The 18,654-nt window shown below is 38.4% G+C and overlaps 1 protein-coding gene across 1 annotated transcript in view; it reads left to right on the top strand.

Annotated features, from left to right (window-relative positions):
• gpc3 (glypican 3) overlaps nucleotides 1-18,654 on the top strand; it is a 143,648-nt gene that overhangs the window by 87,437 nt on the left and 37,557 nt on the right. The window contains exon 6 of the mRNA XM_039665703.2: nucleotides 4,794-4,905. Within this exon, the coding sequence (XP_039521637.2) occupies nucleotides 4,794-4,905 (112 nt within the window). The remainder of the gene's footprint in view (nucleotides 1-4,793; nucleotides 4,906-18,654) is intronic.

The raw sequence follows: 18,654 nt of genomic DNA, 5'->3' as shown, positions 1-18,654 counted from the left end.
AATTAATTCTGGAATGCCTTCAGCCCCATTTTATGCAATGTATTGAAGACGAAGCACTCTCTCTCTCACACATTTTGTACTGGGAAGAAAGCCATCTTAATTGTGCCAAAGAATGTCACCATTTATGTGGCCCTGATATATTAAATAGTCAACTCGAAGCATAAAGCAAATTCATTAACGCCACGGTGAAATAAACACATCGCTCAGCTACCACAACATTCCTGCTCATTCTTTCATACGAATCTAAACAGTCGAAACTGTGCAGGAATGTTTATTTCATGTCAGGATTAAAACAATTATTATCGCAAAAGATGATTTGATTGTAAAGTTCATTTCTAGCATCCCTGGCGTTGGCTAGAAATGATATTGTCCCCTGTGCTGGAGGCAGTGCAGAGGAGCCTTCAATGTCAAGGATCAAGTCACCAAAAGTCTGGCACAGCCTTCTAGAGAATCAATTTTAGCATTCTCAATATCTGCCTTCTTCATTTTAGCCAATGTTTGCTAACCGTTTTGGTCTTATGTAATCCCACAGGCCCATCAGCTCGGCTCACGTACCCTCTCATCGAATCTAAACCAGAAACATACTCCTCATATTATAGAAATCATTTGGAGTAATATTATTAAAATGGTCACCATTACAATAACTCACTGTTAAACTAAAAACAATCGATTCTGTGGGTGAAAAACAGACTCAGCAAGTGGCTGCATCTGAAGTAGTTTGATTAATACAGAATCTGTTATTTAAAAATGAGTTTAGTTTGGTATTCGCTTGCTTGATTGAGACATTTTTATGGGATGAAAATAGGATAGAGAGGTGTCGTGTATGCGAATAAACTGCAGTGTCACAGAATTCTTCCGCTGTCTTTACATATGCACAGACGTTCTGCAATAAGTGTAAGCCACACAAATTGACAAACATAAGCATATTATTTTCATGTTTTGAGAGTGCTGATAATATTATTTAAGTCATAATTTATATAAGTTTTAAGAAATATAATATTCCACCTGGTACGCCACATCACTGTTGTTGCCATCACCTCAACCTCTTTCGGTTTGAAGGGAGTTTGTGGCAGACAAGCTTATTCATTTATAACTGTGAGAAGTCAAGATTGGAGATATTCATTGTTGAGTCCTATAGCACTTCTCTTCCTCACGCTCAGTAACCCCCGTCTCCTTCAGCTGTTCCTCCAGTTAGCTCATGAAGATCCCGTGATTGATTCTCGTGGTCTCCAGCGGGTTTGGGCAGTGGGGCATGTTGGATCTCTGAGGGGCGCTCAGTAGGCCCATGAGTCTGAGCAGGTTCAGCATGAGTGGCTGGTCCAGACTGTACATCCACGGGGTGTTTAGTCATTTCCTGTAGTAACAGTTGGGTTGCCTGTGCTCCTGCTGTACAATAATGCCTGTTGTGGGTTGTTTTTGTTTTTAGGAAACATAATGTGGTGGATGAAATGAAGTATATTTTACATTATAACATTTGGAAAATGCCTACTTGTGTCTACTCTGAATCATTTTTTACAAATAACGTGGTTAACATTAATGCAAACATATTAAACATACGAGCAGTTCATTTTATGAAATCATTTTAAAGATTCTTTTCTAAAAAATAACATTTTCAAAGCATTTGGTGTGTTTTATTTTAATGTATTTTTAATGCGTACTACCTTTAGAAAATATGGGATCATTAAGATTTATTTTTGACAGCAAACAAACAAATACTATTCTTTTGAATTTTCTATTCATCAAAAAAATCCCGATTTTTTTTATACGGTGTCCACAAAATAGTAAGCAGCACAACGGTTTTTAACTTAATAATAATAAGAAATGTTTTTTGAGCTGCATATCAGCATTTCTGAAGGATCACTGAAGACTGGAGTATTGATGCTTTGATATAACAGGAATAAATTCCTTTTTTTTAGTCATATTAAGATAGAAAACAGTTATTTAAAACTGTAATTATATATATATATATATATCGTCCGTATGGCATCATTCATTCAGAGTGCATCTCTAGTGAAGTTAAATATCCACTATAGAAGCTATACTGTTTTGACACTTGTATTAACATGTCAAGCGTTCAGTCTTTCCTATAACACAAACATCTTGCAAGATAAAAATATGAAAATCGACTATAAATCAAATCCACAATAACCCTCCTCATCTTATTCACACCCTTCCAGATTGCATAAAACAAAGCCTCGGTATACAAGGACATTTTAATCCATTAAAAAATGAAGTATTGTCGGATATCCAAATTAAAATGTTCAAATAATGTTTCTTATTGTGTATTTCAGTGCTGAAATGTGATTGGCCAATTAGAACAGATTCTGATGTTTTATAGTTCTCTCTAATTTACAAACACAAATTAAAATGCACAAGGGAAAGCTTTTTCCTGCTGAAACACCAAAAGCTACCCCATTACGTTTTAGCATTTCTGCAATTTCATGAGCCCACCATCCTAAATAGAACAAATCTGAAAGTTTTCCAGACAGACAGCCCAGATCTGGCCTGATGGTGTTGGACCCTGGTCAGCACACAGGTGGCCGCCTCATGTGTGAAGCTCCAGCTAATCACATCTTCCATTAAACGCTGCCCATGTCTTCTGATCTCCTCCTTCTAATGGAGCTCACGTCTGTATTATTAATGTGATAATTAAAAGCGGGAGGTGAGCTGACATCGGGAGTAATAAGGAGAATAAATAAGTATGGAAAAGTAATTTGGCTTAATGAATAAGCAGTGCATGTAAAATAAGGCGCTGTGAGAGATGATTGGATAGACTTGTTCAGGATTATGTCATTCCTAAGAATGGAACATGAGGTCATATCTCTCCCGTCTAAAAGCTCACGCTACACACAAATTTCAATATGTGGTTTGTGAGGACTCTCTAGGCGTAATGGTTTTTATACTGTACAAACTATACAGTATATATTCTATCCCACCCTTATAAACCTACCCATCACAAGAATTATTTTCATTAAGAAACACTTTATATGTTATTTAGCCATTTGGTTTACGAGGACAAAGGAAGTGCCTCATAAATCATGTTTACATTGTAATATGCATGTCATTATACACATTTGTGTTCTTATAAAACATATACGAGAACACACACACAAAACAATTTGTGGAAAATTTTTATTTTAAAACATATTATTATAAAACACATATTTTGTGTGGAGTATGGACTTCGCTGATGAGTTGAGGTTTGTGTAGAGGCATCGAATATTATATGTCACTTACTGTCTCTCTGTCGCCTCGATGCTTGCACCAATGTGCCCGTGTGCATCAACACTAATTAGCTTTTAATAGGGAGTAATTAACTGGAACATGAGTCCAAAGGGCCCTGGAGGGACGGGGGAAACACTTGGGCGCAGACACACACACACACATTTTTAGCAGTTGATGATGCCCAACATATGTTCCAGTTGCTCAGAAACATTCAGATGCCAGCACATGTCTGACCCAGTTGTGCTTTTTTTACTGTTCACTTAAAGCAGTAGTTCACTTTTAAAAAAATCTTTTGCTGATAATTTACTCACCTCCATGTCATCCAAGATTCAATTTAATTCAATTGATGAAAACATTCCAGGATTTTTCTCCATATAATGGACTTCAATGGGAACCAAACGGTTCAAGGTCCAAAACGATTTGTACGATTAAACGATTTCAGACGATGAATAAGGGTCTTATCAAGCGAAACAATCGCTTATTAAAAAAAGTTTAAGTTTTATAAGCTCAAATACTCGCCTTGCTCTGTTCTGTGATGTGCGTTTGTGACTCTCCTGTTCGAACTTGTTCATCAAAATGAACAAATCTTTTTTTCGTGTCATTTGGTTCATTCAACGAACGAAATGAACGAGTTGACTCGAGAAAGGATTTGTTCATTTTGATGAACGAGTTTGAATAGGAGAGTCACGAACGCACATCACAGAACAGAGCAAGGCGACCATTTGAGCTTATAAAACTTAAACTTTGTTATTTATTTATTAAATGAGCGATTGTTTCGCTTGATAAGACCCTTATTCATCGTCTGGAATCGTTTAAAGCCCTCTGAACAGTTTGCAGTTTGCACTGAACTGTCTTTTGGACCTTGAACCGTTTGGTTCCCATTGAAGTCCATTATATGGAGAAAAATCCTGGAATGTTTTCATCAAAAAGCTTAATTTCTTTTCGACTGAAGAAAGAAAGACAAGGACATCTTGGATGACATGGGGGTGAGTAAATTATTAGCAAAACCTTTTTTAAAAGTGAACTACTCTTTTAAGTGTTTGTGTGTCTTTTTTTGTGTGTTGGGGGGACAATGCAGATTTCAATTTACTGGTAGATACCGTTCATATTCATGTTCCTGTTTTTATTTTTTGTTTTTGTCACAAAGAGATTTGGCATCCTTGGCATCTACTAATAAGAGATTGTTTTGTTGTAAAGTGCCTTTAAAATCAACGACTGGATCAATGTGCTGAATGGGGGGAAGAATTTAAAGGTCTAATACTTAGGAATTTAATTTGAGCAAGAATTACAATGGTTACATGTTTGCCTCTAGGTGGCAGCAGAGGCCAATTTTAGAGTTCATGTTATTGTGGAAGATAACAGTGGTTTCTATAAAATTCCAATCTTAATTATATTTTTTTGTTTTGTTTTAGCTGTTGGGCAAATAAGTGAACATAATAAAAGCCACACTAGCATACATTCTGACAGGCTTCACCTACATATGGACTAAATGTTCTTAGTGTGCTGTGCATCAAAGCCTGTAATTTAGTTGAGTATGAGTAATGGACGTGTCTGTCTATATTTTGCAGGTTTCCTGGTCCAGGGCTGAAGAGAGTCCATCCACACGGCTCAGAATCCAGACAAAAACCTCCTGAACCTGTCATCAGTCAGATCATTGACAAACTCAAACACATCAATCAAGTGAGTTGCTGTTTATCAGAAAACATGAACTTTTTTTTACATGTCAACTTTACAGTGCACATCTGTGAATAATCACACACTGCCATGCCATCAGTCATCACAGAGATATACAGCTGTGCGTAAACTCATCACCTCTGTTTTAACTCCGTCACAACAGTCTGCCTGTCAGCACACACACAGATGCTCATGTCTGCAAGTTGTTTTATGAAGCGCAGTCTTGAAGATTATCAGGATGTGCGATAGGGGCTGCCGGTATCTGTACGTTAATGCAGACAAAGCAGAGGCTTTCATTCACTTTCTTTCTTTCTTCCTGCCTGCCTTTAAAAAACAACAGCTGCGTGTCATATCACCTTGACTGTGTGTGTGTGTGTATGGGTGTGTCTGCTTATATTTCATGTACAGTTCATTCCCTATTGTGAACAAGATCCTACAGTGATATTCGACCCTTTAAGGTGTTTTGTGTGTATACTCTGGTAATCCTGAGAGAAGAGCATCTGGCTCATCCACAGGAAGCTCACTGGGCGATCTAAAGGACGCTTCCTCTGTACCTGGAGGATGTGTGTTTTTGGCTGGGTTTAAAGATATGTTGCAATGCAGCCTCGTTGCGAATAACTCAAGGGTACAGTTAGTAAAGCTCAGTCCAAGTGTGTGTTACTGGCACACTTACTGTAGTGTTGTTTTGTTTTTCACCTTTACTTTTTTCCCTTTTCCCTCACATTTTTTTAAGAGACTTACTTAGGAATGCTACAAACAAAAAGTGCTTCCAATAGTGTAGAGTTGTAAAGGCAAGAACAACGAGGGATTTAGTGAAAATAGTGAAAGTGTAGACTTTTTGTTGTTGTTTTTTAAAGAGTCAGAAGGACACAGTCAAGGGCTCACGGAAGAGATGAGCTATCCAATGTTTATTATCAAGAAAGAGCTGAAAACTCAACTCAAGAGATGATAACTCATCTTTTTTCACTTATTTCATTAATACGTTTTTTTTATTAATTTCTAATTTTCTAGTTTATTATTTTATTTTATTTATTTTTTGTCCTATTTTGTTCTGTTTAAACTTTTGATTATTCTGCTTGATTAACTACTTATCAATACTAATTAATTTTGTTTTATTTTACTGGACTGCTTTTTGTCTTTCATTTTCTGCTTGATTAACTACTTATCAATACTAATTAATTTTGTTTTATTTTACTAGACTGCTTTTTGTCTTTCATTTTCTGCTTTATTAACTACTTATTAATACGAACTTATTTTATTTTTGTTTTATTTCATTTATTTAATTTTTGGTCTGCTTTTTCCCGTTTAGTTTTGTATTTTACGTATAGTCGGATTTATTTATTTTTGTTTAGTTTTTCTGCTTTATTTTATTTTTAATACTACTGATTTTTATTAATATTAATAATTTTATTTTTGCTTTGTCCTATTTTGTTCTCTATTGTTTTGTTTACTATAGACTTTCTATTTACTATTTATTTGTTGTTCTGCCTTTTTTTCTGTTAATACTGCTTGTTTACTCCCTTTGTATTATTATATAAATGAATTACATTTATTTTTAATTTAATCTTAAATTTTACTTTAAATAAAAAAAATACGGAGAGTGTGTGGGGTCTTGCGTTAAAGCAGTAGCTCACTTTAAAAAAACTTTTGCTGATAATTTACTCACCCCCATGTCATCCAAGATGTCCATGCCATTCTTTCTTCAGTTGAAAAGAAATTAAGGTTTTTGAGGAAAACATTCCAGGATTTTTCTCCATATAATGGACTTCAATGGTAACCAAATGGAACAAATCTTTTCCCGAGTCAATTCATTCATTTCGTTCGTTGAATGAACCAAATGACACGAAAAAAGATTTGTTCATTTTGATGAACGAGTTTGAACAGGAGAGTCATAAACGCGCATCACAGAACAGATCAAGGCGAGTATTTGAGCTTATAAAACTTAAACTTTGTTGTTATTTTTTTTAAATGAGCGATCGTTTCGCTTGATAAGACCCTTATTCATCGTCTGAAATCTTTTATAGCCCTTTGAACAGTTTGCAGTTTGCAGTGAAACTATCTTTTGGACCTTGAACCGTGAAATTGGTTCCCATTGAAGTCCATTATATGGAGAAAAATCCTGGAATGTTTTCATCAAAAACCTTAATTTCTTTTCGACTGAAGAAAGAATGACATGGACATCTTGGATGACATGGAGGTGAGTAAATTATCAGCAAAAGATTTTTTTTAAAGTGAACTACTCCTTTAAGTTGAGATATATTTAAGTGTGTTGCTTTGTATGTGTGTGTGTGTGTGTGTGTGTGTGTGTGTAGAGAGAGAAACCCACTGCTGCCTCATACTCAGTGACCCCATGTGAGCGGATTAGCGCAGCGCTCTTGTTTAAACAGACCACAGAGACATCAGAGCAGCTCAGATGAGCTATGGGTCTCGTCTGCCCTCGGGCTGTGAGGTCAAGCCTTCCCTGGACAGGCCCTCGTTCTCTCAGTTACTCTACAAACAGACCTCCTTTCTCTTCTCTTCTCTTCTCTTCTCTTCTCTTCTCTTCTCTTCTCTTCTCTTCTCTTCTCTTCTCTTCTCTTCTCTTCTCTTCTCTTCGCCTTAAATAATCTTCTTTCAGTTTCTTCCTCCTGCACTGCTCCTGTGAAGTGTCCAGCTGTTGTTTCAAGAAACACATCACATAATTTATGCACATGATGACTATACACACAATCAAAATGAAGATGTACAGTACCATAAACTTATCATGTGTGTTAGAAAGGGTTAAAATAAAAATAATTCAGCAATGTCACACTGAAAATGTTGTGGTTGATCTGAATGTCAGCATGGCTGTGAATACCTCATGCTGATGTTCAGTATAACAGTGTTTGTATTGTGATGTTGTATTATCTCAAAGATGCACATGATATACTTTAGGTCTGGTGACTCTATGATGTCAGTGCTGCTCATTTCTGGTAGGCAAATGGCAAGTGTATTTCAAAAAAACCTCATTGGCATCTGTGAACCACAGATAAACACATCCGCTGCCCCTATAAACACATACGTAAACACACACACACACACACACACACACACACACACATGTTTGTTTCACTTTACTTCCATTGTTTTTATATCAGGTGAATGTCCTAATCAGACCTGAGGCCTAAACAAAACCCTCACAGAAAGCCTGTGCAAAACACTAGATTTAATATGAACGTGAATTTCCTGATTTATAACACTTTTTAACTAGGGAGAATCAGCTCACTAGTTAGTGTTCAGCATTTTCACTGTATTGGTATGGACATTTTAGATCTCACAAGTAGTCATGTAGAAGAAGATGTTTTTGTGTGGGTGAGAAAAGGAAACCCACAATTGCTTATTGGACTGTGAAAATGTGATGTCATGTATGGTGGCGTTCTCTGACAAACATGAGAATAATACTGTAGTCAATTCATTTGAAAGTGCACAATGTCCTAAATGAGATAGAACAGGACAAGACACGACCGCGTCCAATGACATAAGCAACAAATAGAAATCAAAACCTAACCAAATTAAGCCCACTTCACCCTGACAGAGTTTAAATCCATCATAAATTACTCTTTATTTAATTATTGGTTAATTAACTCTAATTATGGTGACTCTATAAAGTTGTGAAAAGTTGAACTTTATGCAAATTAGTAGCTTTGCCAATGATTTTTGGATTTTTTCATGCGTTAATAATCGCAATAATCATGTTCATTCTGCTGCTATGTCAGTACAAACTCTTTCCCCAATTAATCTCATTCATTGTCAAAATAGAGTGACATAATATTTACTAACTACCAATGAATGACACATCTGTCTCTTGTCTATCCGCGATTAAACCGCTGTCAATGTGAACGGGGCTTTAGTGAGACTAGTGTTTCCTTTACTTCATCAGCAGAAACTCAAACATGTTTTAATCAAATGTTCAGTTTAACTTAACCCTGTGGTAATAGTTTACATCTGGTGTTATCTGGCACTGTGCTAAAGTGTGTTCTCATTTGTTTCCAATAGCCAGGGGTTTAAGTTATTTTTCCGGAGTGGACAGACAGAACGCTCCTATCAGACTTTTCCTAGTGTTTCAGAAAGCCAACATCTCATCTTCTAGCCTGGGAGGCTTGTTACTTTTAGTGTTCTCCAGCAGTTGTAGTTCTATAAAACATTCTGGGTGTGGACCCATTTGATTGATTTTATAGAGCAATAAGGTTTTTGGAAGCTCTTCTGTTCTTCTGAAAAAAATTCTGTTCTCGGGCATATAGCGTGACAAGCCCGTGTCCCAAAGAGTGTTAGTTTAGCGGCACTAGAGATGGCTTGTTGCCTTAGATTTGGGCCTCTTCTGAAAGAGAGACACTGGGGGCTGCACTGAACACCAAAAGACAAAACTTTACCCTCCCTCGGCTCTGCAGACCCCAATTTCTCACGCCTAATACGGCTGATGTAATGGCTGCGCTGAGCCAAGTTTCGAGTAAGCTTGTCTCTATAAATGAAAAAAATGACTTGGTGCTCAAACTATTCCAACTGGGCGAGTGTTCAAAGACTCTGTGTGTTCTTATCTGCATGCCTAAACATGACTCAGTCAAAGACAGATCTCTCACGCCTAAATGTATGTGAGTTAGCGCATTAGCCAGCGCTGAAGTTTCACCTTAGATGTTTGATCTGGGGTTTCATGCTTTTTTTTTTTATTCCAAGGCCCCCCAAATATGATGATATACAAGAGACCTCATTTTTTAGATATTAAGACATATATTTTAACTTAAAAAAAAAGAACATTTATGCAGACTGGGAAAAATAGTTAAATGTGCTCTAAGCGATGTCACACGTTTTTTAGGCCAAAACATTTTTTTTTTGTCACATACATCAAACATCTCCTCACTATCCATTAGCTCAAACACTGTAAAAAAATGCGGTCTATGCAGACAACCCAGGCTCCACAAATGGCAACAAAAACAAACTGCGGCAACCCGCTCCACGAAACATAACAAACTGTTCCAGCCAATAACTGACAAGAAGGCCCTGGGGATGGGGTTTGGGGGGTGAGTGCACGGATGAGGAGGATGTTTGAAAATACTTTAAACGTCAACAAGAAGTCACGTCACCCGACATCGCATAGAGCACTTTTAATGGTATAAAATTAAGGTTTAAAAAGTAAATGGATTGCTATATTTGAATTTTAAAGATCTGACAGTTTTCGCCCAGTGGACGACCCTTTTTACACTTTGTTTTGCTAACGTTGGGGACCACTGATTGGAGGACTTAATTAATTAATCATAACCTGCCCAATTGGCTTGTGAGTTGGATTGTTACCTCCCATGGGTGATTTTCTCATGCTTTTTGCGAGTTGGGTGTCTGAATTTCAAACCCTGTATATATTACAGTGCTTGAGCATACATTATATGCTGGTGTTTATCAACCATCTGTTTGTGCCTTGTGGAAATGCAGAGATGTTCAGAGATGAAGCTCATAGCAGCACACACCCAGTCTGTCTTCATGTGTGTTTGTGTTTGTTCTCATGACTGTCAAACATTCACTCATGCTGATCCGTAAAGTCTGCAGCGTCTCTTTGTGTTTACAAGAATGGTGCGTCATTTGTGGAGTTTACTTCCTTTGAGGGGAACTATTAAACTACAATACCTCCTCCACAGTTTATAACAATTTTTATTTAATATGTGTACAATCTTGCTGAGATCAGAGCAAAATCGCGCCTCATCAAAGTTTTAAAGGGATAGTTCTCTTTGAAATTAATTTTTGATTTGTTTTAGCTTGCCTCAACGGCATCCAAGATGTAGGTGTCTTTGTTTCCACAGTATTTTCAATTTTGATATTTTTAGGTCAAACCGTTCTTGTCTGTCAGTCATATAATGGAAGTCTATGGGGTTCAAAGAGCATGCACAGAGAAGTCCAAATTAAACATGATTTAATGACTCGTAAATATAAGTTCACATTGATGGCCTAAGACACGAAACGAGCGGTTTGTGTGAGAAAACGAACAGTATTTATATCGTTTTTACCTCTTGTAATCACAGTCACATCCATTATACAGGAGTGGACGCTTCGGTCTGCGCATGCGCCGGAAGTGATCTCTCGCGCATATACGTCACTCATTGTTTACACAGAAATTTCGGAAGTTTTACCTTTCACCGTGAAGATTAAATCATGTTTAATTTTGACTTCTCTGTGCATGCTCTTTGAGGTGGACCCCATATATCTCCATTATATGACTGACAGACAAGAACGGTTTGACCTAAAAATATCAAAATTGAAAATACTGTGGAAACAAAGACACCTACATATTTGGATGCCCTTATTGTAAGCTAAAACATATCAAAAATTAATTTCAAAGTGAATTATCACTTTAAGGACAAACACGGTTAAACATATTTTCCAGAGACAGACATAAGTACATTTTCTGTCCAAAATAAAAGTAATCAATCAGAATATTTTTGAGGTTTATTAATTTATGTGGATTGGAGTTTTGGAGTACTGATGTGATGTCATAGTGTGTGGTTCTTGTCAGCATATGAACCAAGCAGCCAACAGGAAAAACAACAACAACAAAAAAGTTTAGATATTTCTATGATAATGATTTATTTGAAACCTAATCTGACTGAAATAATGTACGTTTTGGTGACATTGGGGATCGATAAGGTGTATATAGTTACAGTGCATTATTTCATTAAACTTTTACCAGATATACCAGACTTGTGCTGTCACATATTAAGCCTATAATGTTGGAGTACCAACGACAGAGTAAAAGAAAATCGGCAAAATCTCTGTCAACCGCTGCCCTCAAATATAGTTTAATTTACGTATATTGCCAAATTAGATTTTCATATTTAGGAAAATATGTCTTTCCGCTGGTGCCGTCATCAGGACCATCTGGACTTTCCAGGGGATTGAGTTACTGTTCAAAAAAGCCTTTTCCCAGTGGAGCTCAGGGGATAGTGGTAAAACACTGCAATTATCTGATTGGTCTTTGATTATAGAAGTTCCCTCCAGCGCTGAGATGTGTCTGCCATGTGTAGGGCAGAGAGGTGAGCATATATTACATGTCACTTCTCATGTTGTCCTAAATTTGTGGAATGTTCTGTGAAAAATTAGATGCTGTGTTTTTCTTTTTTTCATGTGCTATGGGAAACAACTCTAGGCTAGATATCTTTCACGCACACTCACTTTTTCTCTCATTTCCTGGCTGGAACTTTTCTCTGCATTTCTTTTCCCTGGTTTATGCCCTCACTTTCTTTATTTCTCTCTCTCGCTTTGAACTCCACCCTACATTTCTTATGCTTTTTCTCCCATGTTAATCCCACTTTCTTTCCTGCTCTCCTTCCTGACTGTTGAGTTGTATGTGACACACTCCAGTCCCGCAGTCCTTCACTCTAATTAGATCCAGAGGCAGAGATGGGGGGGAGAGAGAGAGAGAGAGAGAGAGAGAGAGAGAGAGAGAGAGAGAGAGAGAGAGAGAGAGGGCCGCAGGTAAGGCAGGAGAGCAGACTGCAAAATAAACCAGAGATCCACATTCCAGCACACAGCCTCCCGTCCCGCTGCCGCTGACTCCATCAGGACCTTTATATTCAACACCTCATCGACTCCAATAAAAAGTACCAAAAAGTACCACACTCTAAAGGCCTCTTCACATCAGAAGCAAATTGGAAAAGGGAACAGTTACAGATATATGTCTATGCACTCAAAGAGTTAAACAAATGGTCATCTATCCGAATGAAAACCAAGTTTACTTCAGAACAAAAGGTGGCACTGATTTACATACAATAGGTTTTATGAGAATTTGTTCATGGTTACAATACTTTTTGGACAATTACCAAAATGACACTACCGTTTAAAGGTTTGGGGTCAATAAAAATTATTTTATGTAAATCGTTTTTTGAGGATCTATTGACAGAAATACAATATAAGATCCATAACTATTTTTTTAGTGGTGTATAAAGACCTTACTCAATGAACCGTTATGTTTTTATTACCTTAGAATGAGACATATCTAACCGCGGGCACCCACTTCTATGAAGGTCGACATATTGTGACGTCATGTTTCTACCGTAGCGACAGCAAACAAACAGCGGTACAGAGCACGTTTCGTCGAGGTGACGAAAAAGAGAAGTCGCAGAAAGTTAGAAGCTAGTCATAGATACCGTGAGTAGTGACTTTTCCCTTGTCAGTGGTGTAAAATATGTAGTTGGAGTGTTTCATGTAACTTAGTTCTTCTCCCTCGATGAGTTATGGCTTTGACAATCGGTTGATTAGTACTAGGGATGTCCCGATCCGATCCACGGCATCGGTATCGCGCCGATACCGGCCCAGAACGCTAGATCGGAGATCGGAGGGGAGAAAAAAATATGAGCGATATCCAGTTTAGCGGCGCAGCCTGTCACGTGATGATTGTTGTGTTTAAGCACACGCGCGCAGAGAATCACTCTCGCTTTTGCGCACGGATTCTAATGTAATCGGATGATTCCACAAAAGCTGCATTTCAGTCTTTTCAGAAATTCATTGGCTATCAGAAAATAGCGTCATTTCATTCTCTATTGCAACTGGATAGATAAACTGTCACTCAAAGAGAGAGCGAAACTGGCGCGCGTAAAGTTTGAAGCGAAATTTACGCGCGTGACGCGCGTCAGAATCAAAATCCGTTGGCGGTCATTGTTGTTATGTCGACCGAGCATTCATCAAGAGAGTTACCGCTCTGTATTTACTCTGGATAGCAGAACAGCGGCGTGGGGATCATCGTCGCCGGATATTTGTGTCCACCGGACCTTTCGGAGCCGAACCGTTTGGCGAGTTTCACCATTTGCTCGCTCCAGGAGCTGCGCTGGATGACGGCCGCTGTCGGGCGGTACTTCCGCCTGTCACGCGCCCAGTTTGATGACCTGTTGTCCCGCATCTGAGCGAGGATCACCCTCGCCCGGCCCCTCATCCATCTAATCTAGCTGTCATTTATTTTTGTTTTGATAATAAATAGAGCCAGCCTTCAAAAGTTATTAACCTGTCCTGTGATTTTTTTTCTCTCTCTCACGTCCAGACACGAATTTATGCACATATGTTGATATATATATATATAGCGCGCTATGTATGTTATGCGCGCAGTATGTCTCGCTCTAGATTCCGGGAGATTTGAACTAATTTGCGGGCATCAGGGAGACGCTATCAATATGCGGGAGACTCCCGGAACTTCCGGGAGACTTGGGATGTCTGTCTTTACAACATAATACTATTTCTAGATATGGAATGAATAACATTCAATACAAAATGAACATGTCTCCATATAGAAATAATGTTTTAAGTGATGAAACATTTGCTTTGTTGTGCATAATCCCACCATGCATTTAGTCATATTAACAAAATAATTTATTGAAGCATCCAGACACTTCACCACGTGAGCAAGCAGCTAGGCTCCTGATTGGTTAATGTGGCGCGAATTCACGCCAAAGTTCAGATTTTTCAACTCGGGCGGCAGACGCGAATTCGCGTCAAACGCGTGAATGCACAACGCTCAATTCGCGCCATTCGCGCCAACTTGACGCGCGAATGAGGCGTATTCGCGTCTTCCGCGCCGCGCTCCACGCCTCATTCGCGCCGCAGGAATTTTTCTTGCATTGACTTAACATTGAAATCATTCGCGCCTGACGCCCTATTCGCGTCCGGTGTGAGCGTAGCATTAGTGTGTCGAAGTTGTGATAGCGCTGTCGGCTAACGCGAAATGCTACTATTTACATTCCATGGATGTTTATTCATATATACAATTGTTTTGGACCAAAAACTTCTTCAAATTGGATTGTATGGACGCTTTACAGTGAAACCAAACCATTTTTGTTGGAATGTGGACTAACAGATGGCTAATTGGTGAGTTTCTTCCAGTTTGTGTTGGTTTGTTTTGGCTGTTGGTGGTCTGACAAAGAGACAGATTGTGCCCGCTGTGTTGATTTTATCTTAAAATGGTTTACGTCGTTCGAATCACGAGTTTCTCAGCTTTCCAAAGATATGTATTATGTTTACTTTTGTGTTTGTTTTGTTTTGTCTTTCACAAAGTTAAACCTATAAACCACCCTGTGGGCCGTATACGGCACGTCGGACCACGAAAAAAAAAATATCGGACTAATATCGGTATCGGCAAAAGCCAAAGGTGCGGCATCGGTATCGGTATCGGAAGTGAAAAAGTGGTATCGGGACATCCCTAATTAGTACTATTGACCATAAAACAGGAGCGTTACAGGAACTTGTCGATCGCGGTCGACAAGTCGATCTTGGAAGCATTTTAAGTCGATCGCAAAGAGTTTTCAAAACCAGAGAAAAAAAAAACAATATTTTTATTCATTATTATTTATTAATTTGTGTGTAGTAAATGGTGTCTAGGGGATGCGGAGCACCTTTGCCCTCATGCAGACGTGTTGAGTATTAACAAGGCTTTACGCTTAAACCAGCTCAGCCACAGACCTACAGCATAACAGCTCATATTAGCCAGCTAAACTTTTATTACCATGTTAGAAAAGTGATGTAGTTGGATAGTTTCATGTGGTTTTCTCCCTCGCTGTATTATGGGTTTGCTATGTGGGGAGAAATGTGCTGGTTTCGTTTGTGAGACAATCAGCTAGTTGCTATTATTATATTAGATATTAAGACCCTTGATCCTCACCATAATGTGGTTTATAATGGACCGTGGTACAGAAACTTACTCTGGCTATTTTCCGCTGTCTCAGATGACGATATGTTTGTCTTCTTTGAGAGGGAGGGGTGAGCAGTGGGCTGCATGAGCCATTAGTGCAACTCGCAACTGAACCGCTAGATGCTGCTAAAATCAACACACTGCACCTTTAAAGAAATTAATACTTTTATTCAACCAGGATACATTAAATTATTCAAAAATAATGTTATGAAAAATATATATTTTAAATAAATGCTGTTCTTTTGAAATTTAAAAATATGATCATAGTTTTTACAAAAATATTAAAGGGGTCATATAATGCCATTTTCATACAAGTTAATTTGATTCTTTAGGGTCTAAATGAAAAGTTGGTAATATATATTAATAAAAAATTCTCATTTGTATTTTAAGAAAACACAAATTTGACCTGGTCAATAACAGCTCTGTTTTCTGAACGCCGTTTCAGTGCATATGCCTTTAAATGATAATGAGCTTCACTCTATCCGCCCCTCTGTCTCTGCTCAAATCGGATCTGAATTTTCCGCATACGCATATGATCGGAACTCCCCGCAGCTCCCATACGACTCTCCATTGGAAATGAATGACTTTCAGTCCGACGCCTGTCGTTTGTCGTGTGCAGTGGAAAGGCGGCTTTTGATCGATCTTTGTGTACTGGCAGGGTAGAGTAACTTGAATGTATGAACGCTATGTGTTTACTGATGTAAACATACTCCGTTTGTAATTACACAATAACTATAAGCATAACCGTTGTTCATTATAAATATGGGATTATGAACTATATTGAGAATGTTGTACATAGGAAACATGCCGTAATGTACCCTGAGTGTAAACCTTAGCATTCATTTATCGTGAAGCGTGCAAGCAATTTTCAAAGATTAATATAAAGGTTAATAACATTTTACACTCACTTCTTCTGGAGGTGCAGCAGGGACACGAATAGTTGGTACGGATTCTTTTTTAGGAGCAGATCCTCGTTTATAAAGCAATCTGGTGAGGAATGATTCCTGTGTGACATCACACAGTCGAACGGCTCGAGTTGAGGCAGAGAAAAACATATAAGGAGATTAAAACAAAAACACTGGATAGACCACGCATTTCAGTACAATTAACTTGAAAAAGTGCGTGTACCATTATTTGACCCTTTTAAGAAGTAAAACTGCTTTCAACATTTATAATAAGAAAACAAGCATGATTTTGAAAAAAATTTTTTTTTCAAATTGTCTCTGACACAATTGGCTTGCTTACTGATTGAATGTACCATGGTAATACCACGACCTTTTGAAGATGTACCATTATGATGGTAGTTATTCAGGTCCTGTTGTCTGTGATGAGCCCCTTGAGACCACCTTCATCCAATATGCAAATTTATCTGTATTGTACTATTGTTATAATACACAATTAACTGGTAAAATATTTCTGTGATGGTAGATTTAACTGGGTGGTAGTTAAAAGGTTATTAAACAAACCCTGCCATGGTTGTTTGAGTCTAAGTACACACAAACACATATTTAGACAAATGCTCCCTCACACACACACACACACACACACACACACACACACACACACACACACACACACACACACACACACACACATGTGCCCACTTCAAATGGCTGCTTAATGTGTGTTTCAGTGGATGCTGGTCCATTTGAAGGTGCACGACTGTGAGTGTTTTTCAAATAAACTGACACCTGACATTAAAGCAGTCTAGAAAGACCTCCATAAATCCAGAGTAGAATGGGGGTTTGGCTTGACCCTGATCCCAGCGCTGCTCCTGATGACCTCTGCATGCCTCTGTTCTCAACGGCTTGATTTGCTGTGGCACTCACACCAAAAACTCCCATAGAGATGTTCTTTCTCTTAGAAAATAGGTCCTTTTTAATGCAGACTTTTTGTTCTGACAACCTTGATCTGTCTCATGGGGTCTCCTACCTCCAGCTTTTTCTCTTTTACTATCTCTTTCAAAGACTTCACCACTTTTTGCATTTTTATTAGAAAAGTCAGAAATGGAACAGTTATTTTTTTTTAGGAATATGCCATTCATCCTTGGATGGTTACATCATGTCCGATGTAGCAGACCTTATTTTCCTTATTTTCCACCTTATTTTACAGGTAAGAGTGGGAACAGCCATTTGTAATTTTAATGTCTCTGACTTGCAGTGTTATTCGCTTTCAGTTACTTTTGCCAGCACAAAACTCGTTATGCTGCTTGATATTGGTTAATAACTGGTATTTCTTACCGTATTATTTTTATGTATAGTGTCTTAATTATAAACATGCTGGTTTGTAGGTCAAACAGCTTTAAAGTACACTCAAATTTCGTATTGTGTAATGTATTTTTAAAAGGATTTTGCTGCCTTATCGCTCCTCTGTAGTTTGCTAGTTTTTATTTCTTGCTAAGTTAAACTACAGTTTCAAAAGACTAGCTAGATTCACAGACGTTTCTGATAGTCTCATTTGTGTCTATTTTTATTTTCACCAAGGAATTTTACAAGAAACATCTGAGACCAAATTGGTTGTTAAATTAAACCCCATGAAGTCACCTGAGCTATGAAACTGGCAACCTCTGGGCACTTTCTTACATCTCTCCTCTGCCGTTCCCTCCTTCTCCAGCATCCCCCTTTCTTTTTCATCTATCTGTTCCTCTCTCCCCTGCTGTCTTGGAGGTCAGACAGAGCACATGAGAGGTCTTTTCCTTCCAATTAGTTAGCTTCTAATGAGGCTGAAGGCCCCAGACCCTCCTCCCAGCAGTCCTTTCAGCAAAGCCCTCTCATCCCGGAGGCCAGAAGTTTGGTGCACCCCCCACTGCCACCAATCTACCCCCACCCACTTCAGCCACCCCACTGGCTACAATTACCACACAGCCAGCTAACAACAACCCTACAACCAACACGGTCTCACCCCTATTCGTCACATACTGCCGTTTGGTCATATCCCCCTCATGTCCAGAAGCTGACGTTGGGGGTACCCCCTATTCGTCGCTTGACATCTTAGAGGGCCGTCCGATAGATTTGAGTGCAAATCCCCCATCTTTGAATTTTGACGAAATGGGGTTATCCATCCATCCAACTGGAAAGGATGGT

This window comes from Pimephales promelas, chromosome 9, assembly GCF_988280905.1.
Source record: "Pimephales promelas chromosome 9, fPimPro1.hap1.1, whole genome shotgun sequence".
NCBI classification, from domain to species: Eukaryota; Metazoa; Chordata; class Actinopteri; order Cypriniformes; family Leuciscidae; genus Pimephales; species Pimephales promelas.
This window is presented reverse-complemented; position numbering and strand designations above follow the sequence as displayed.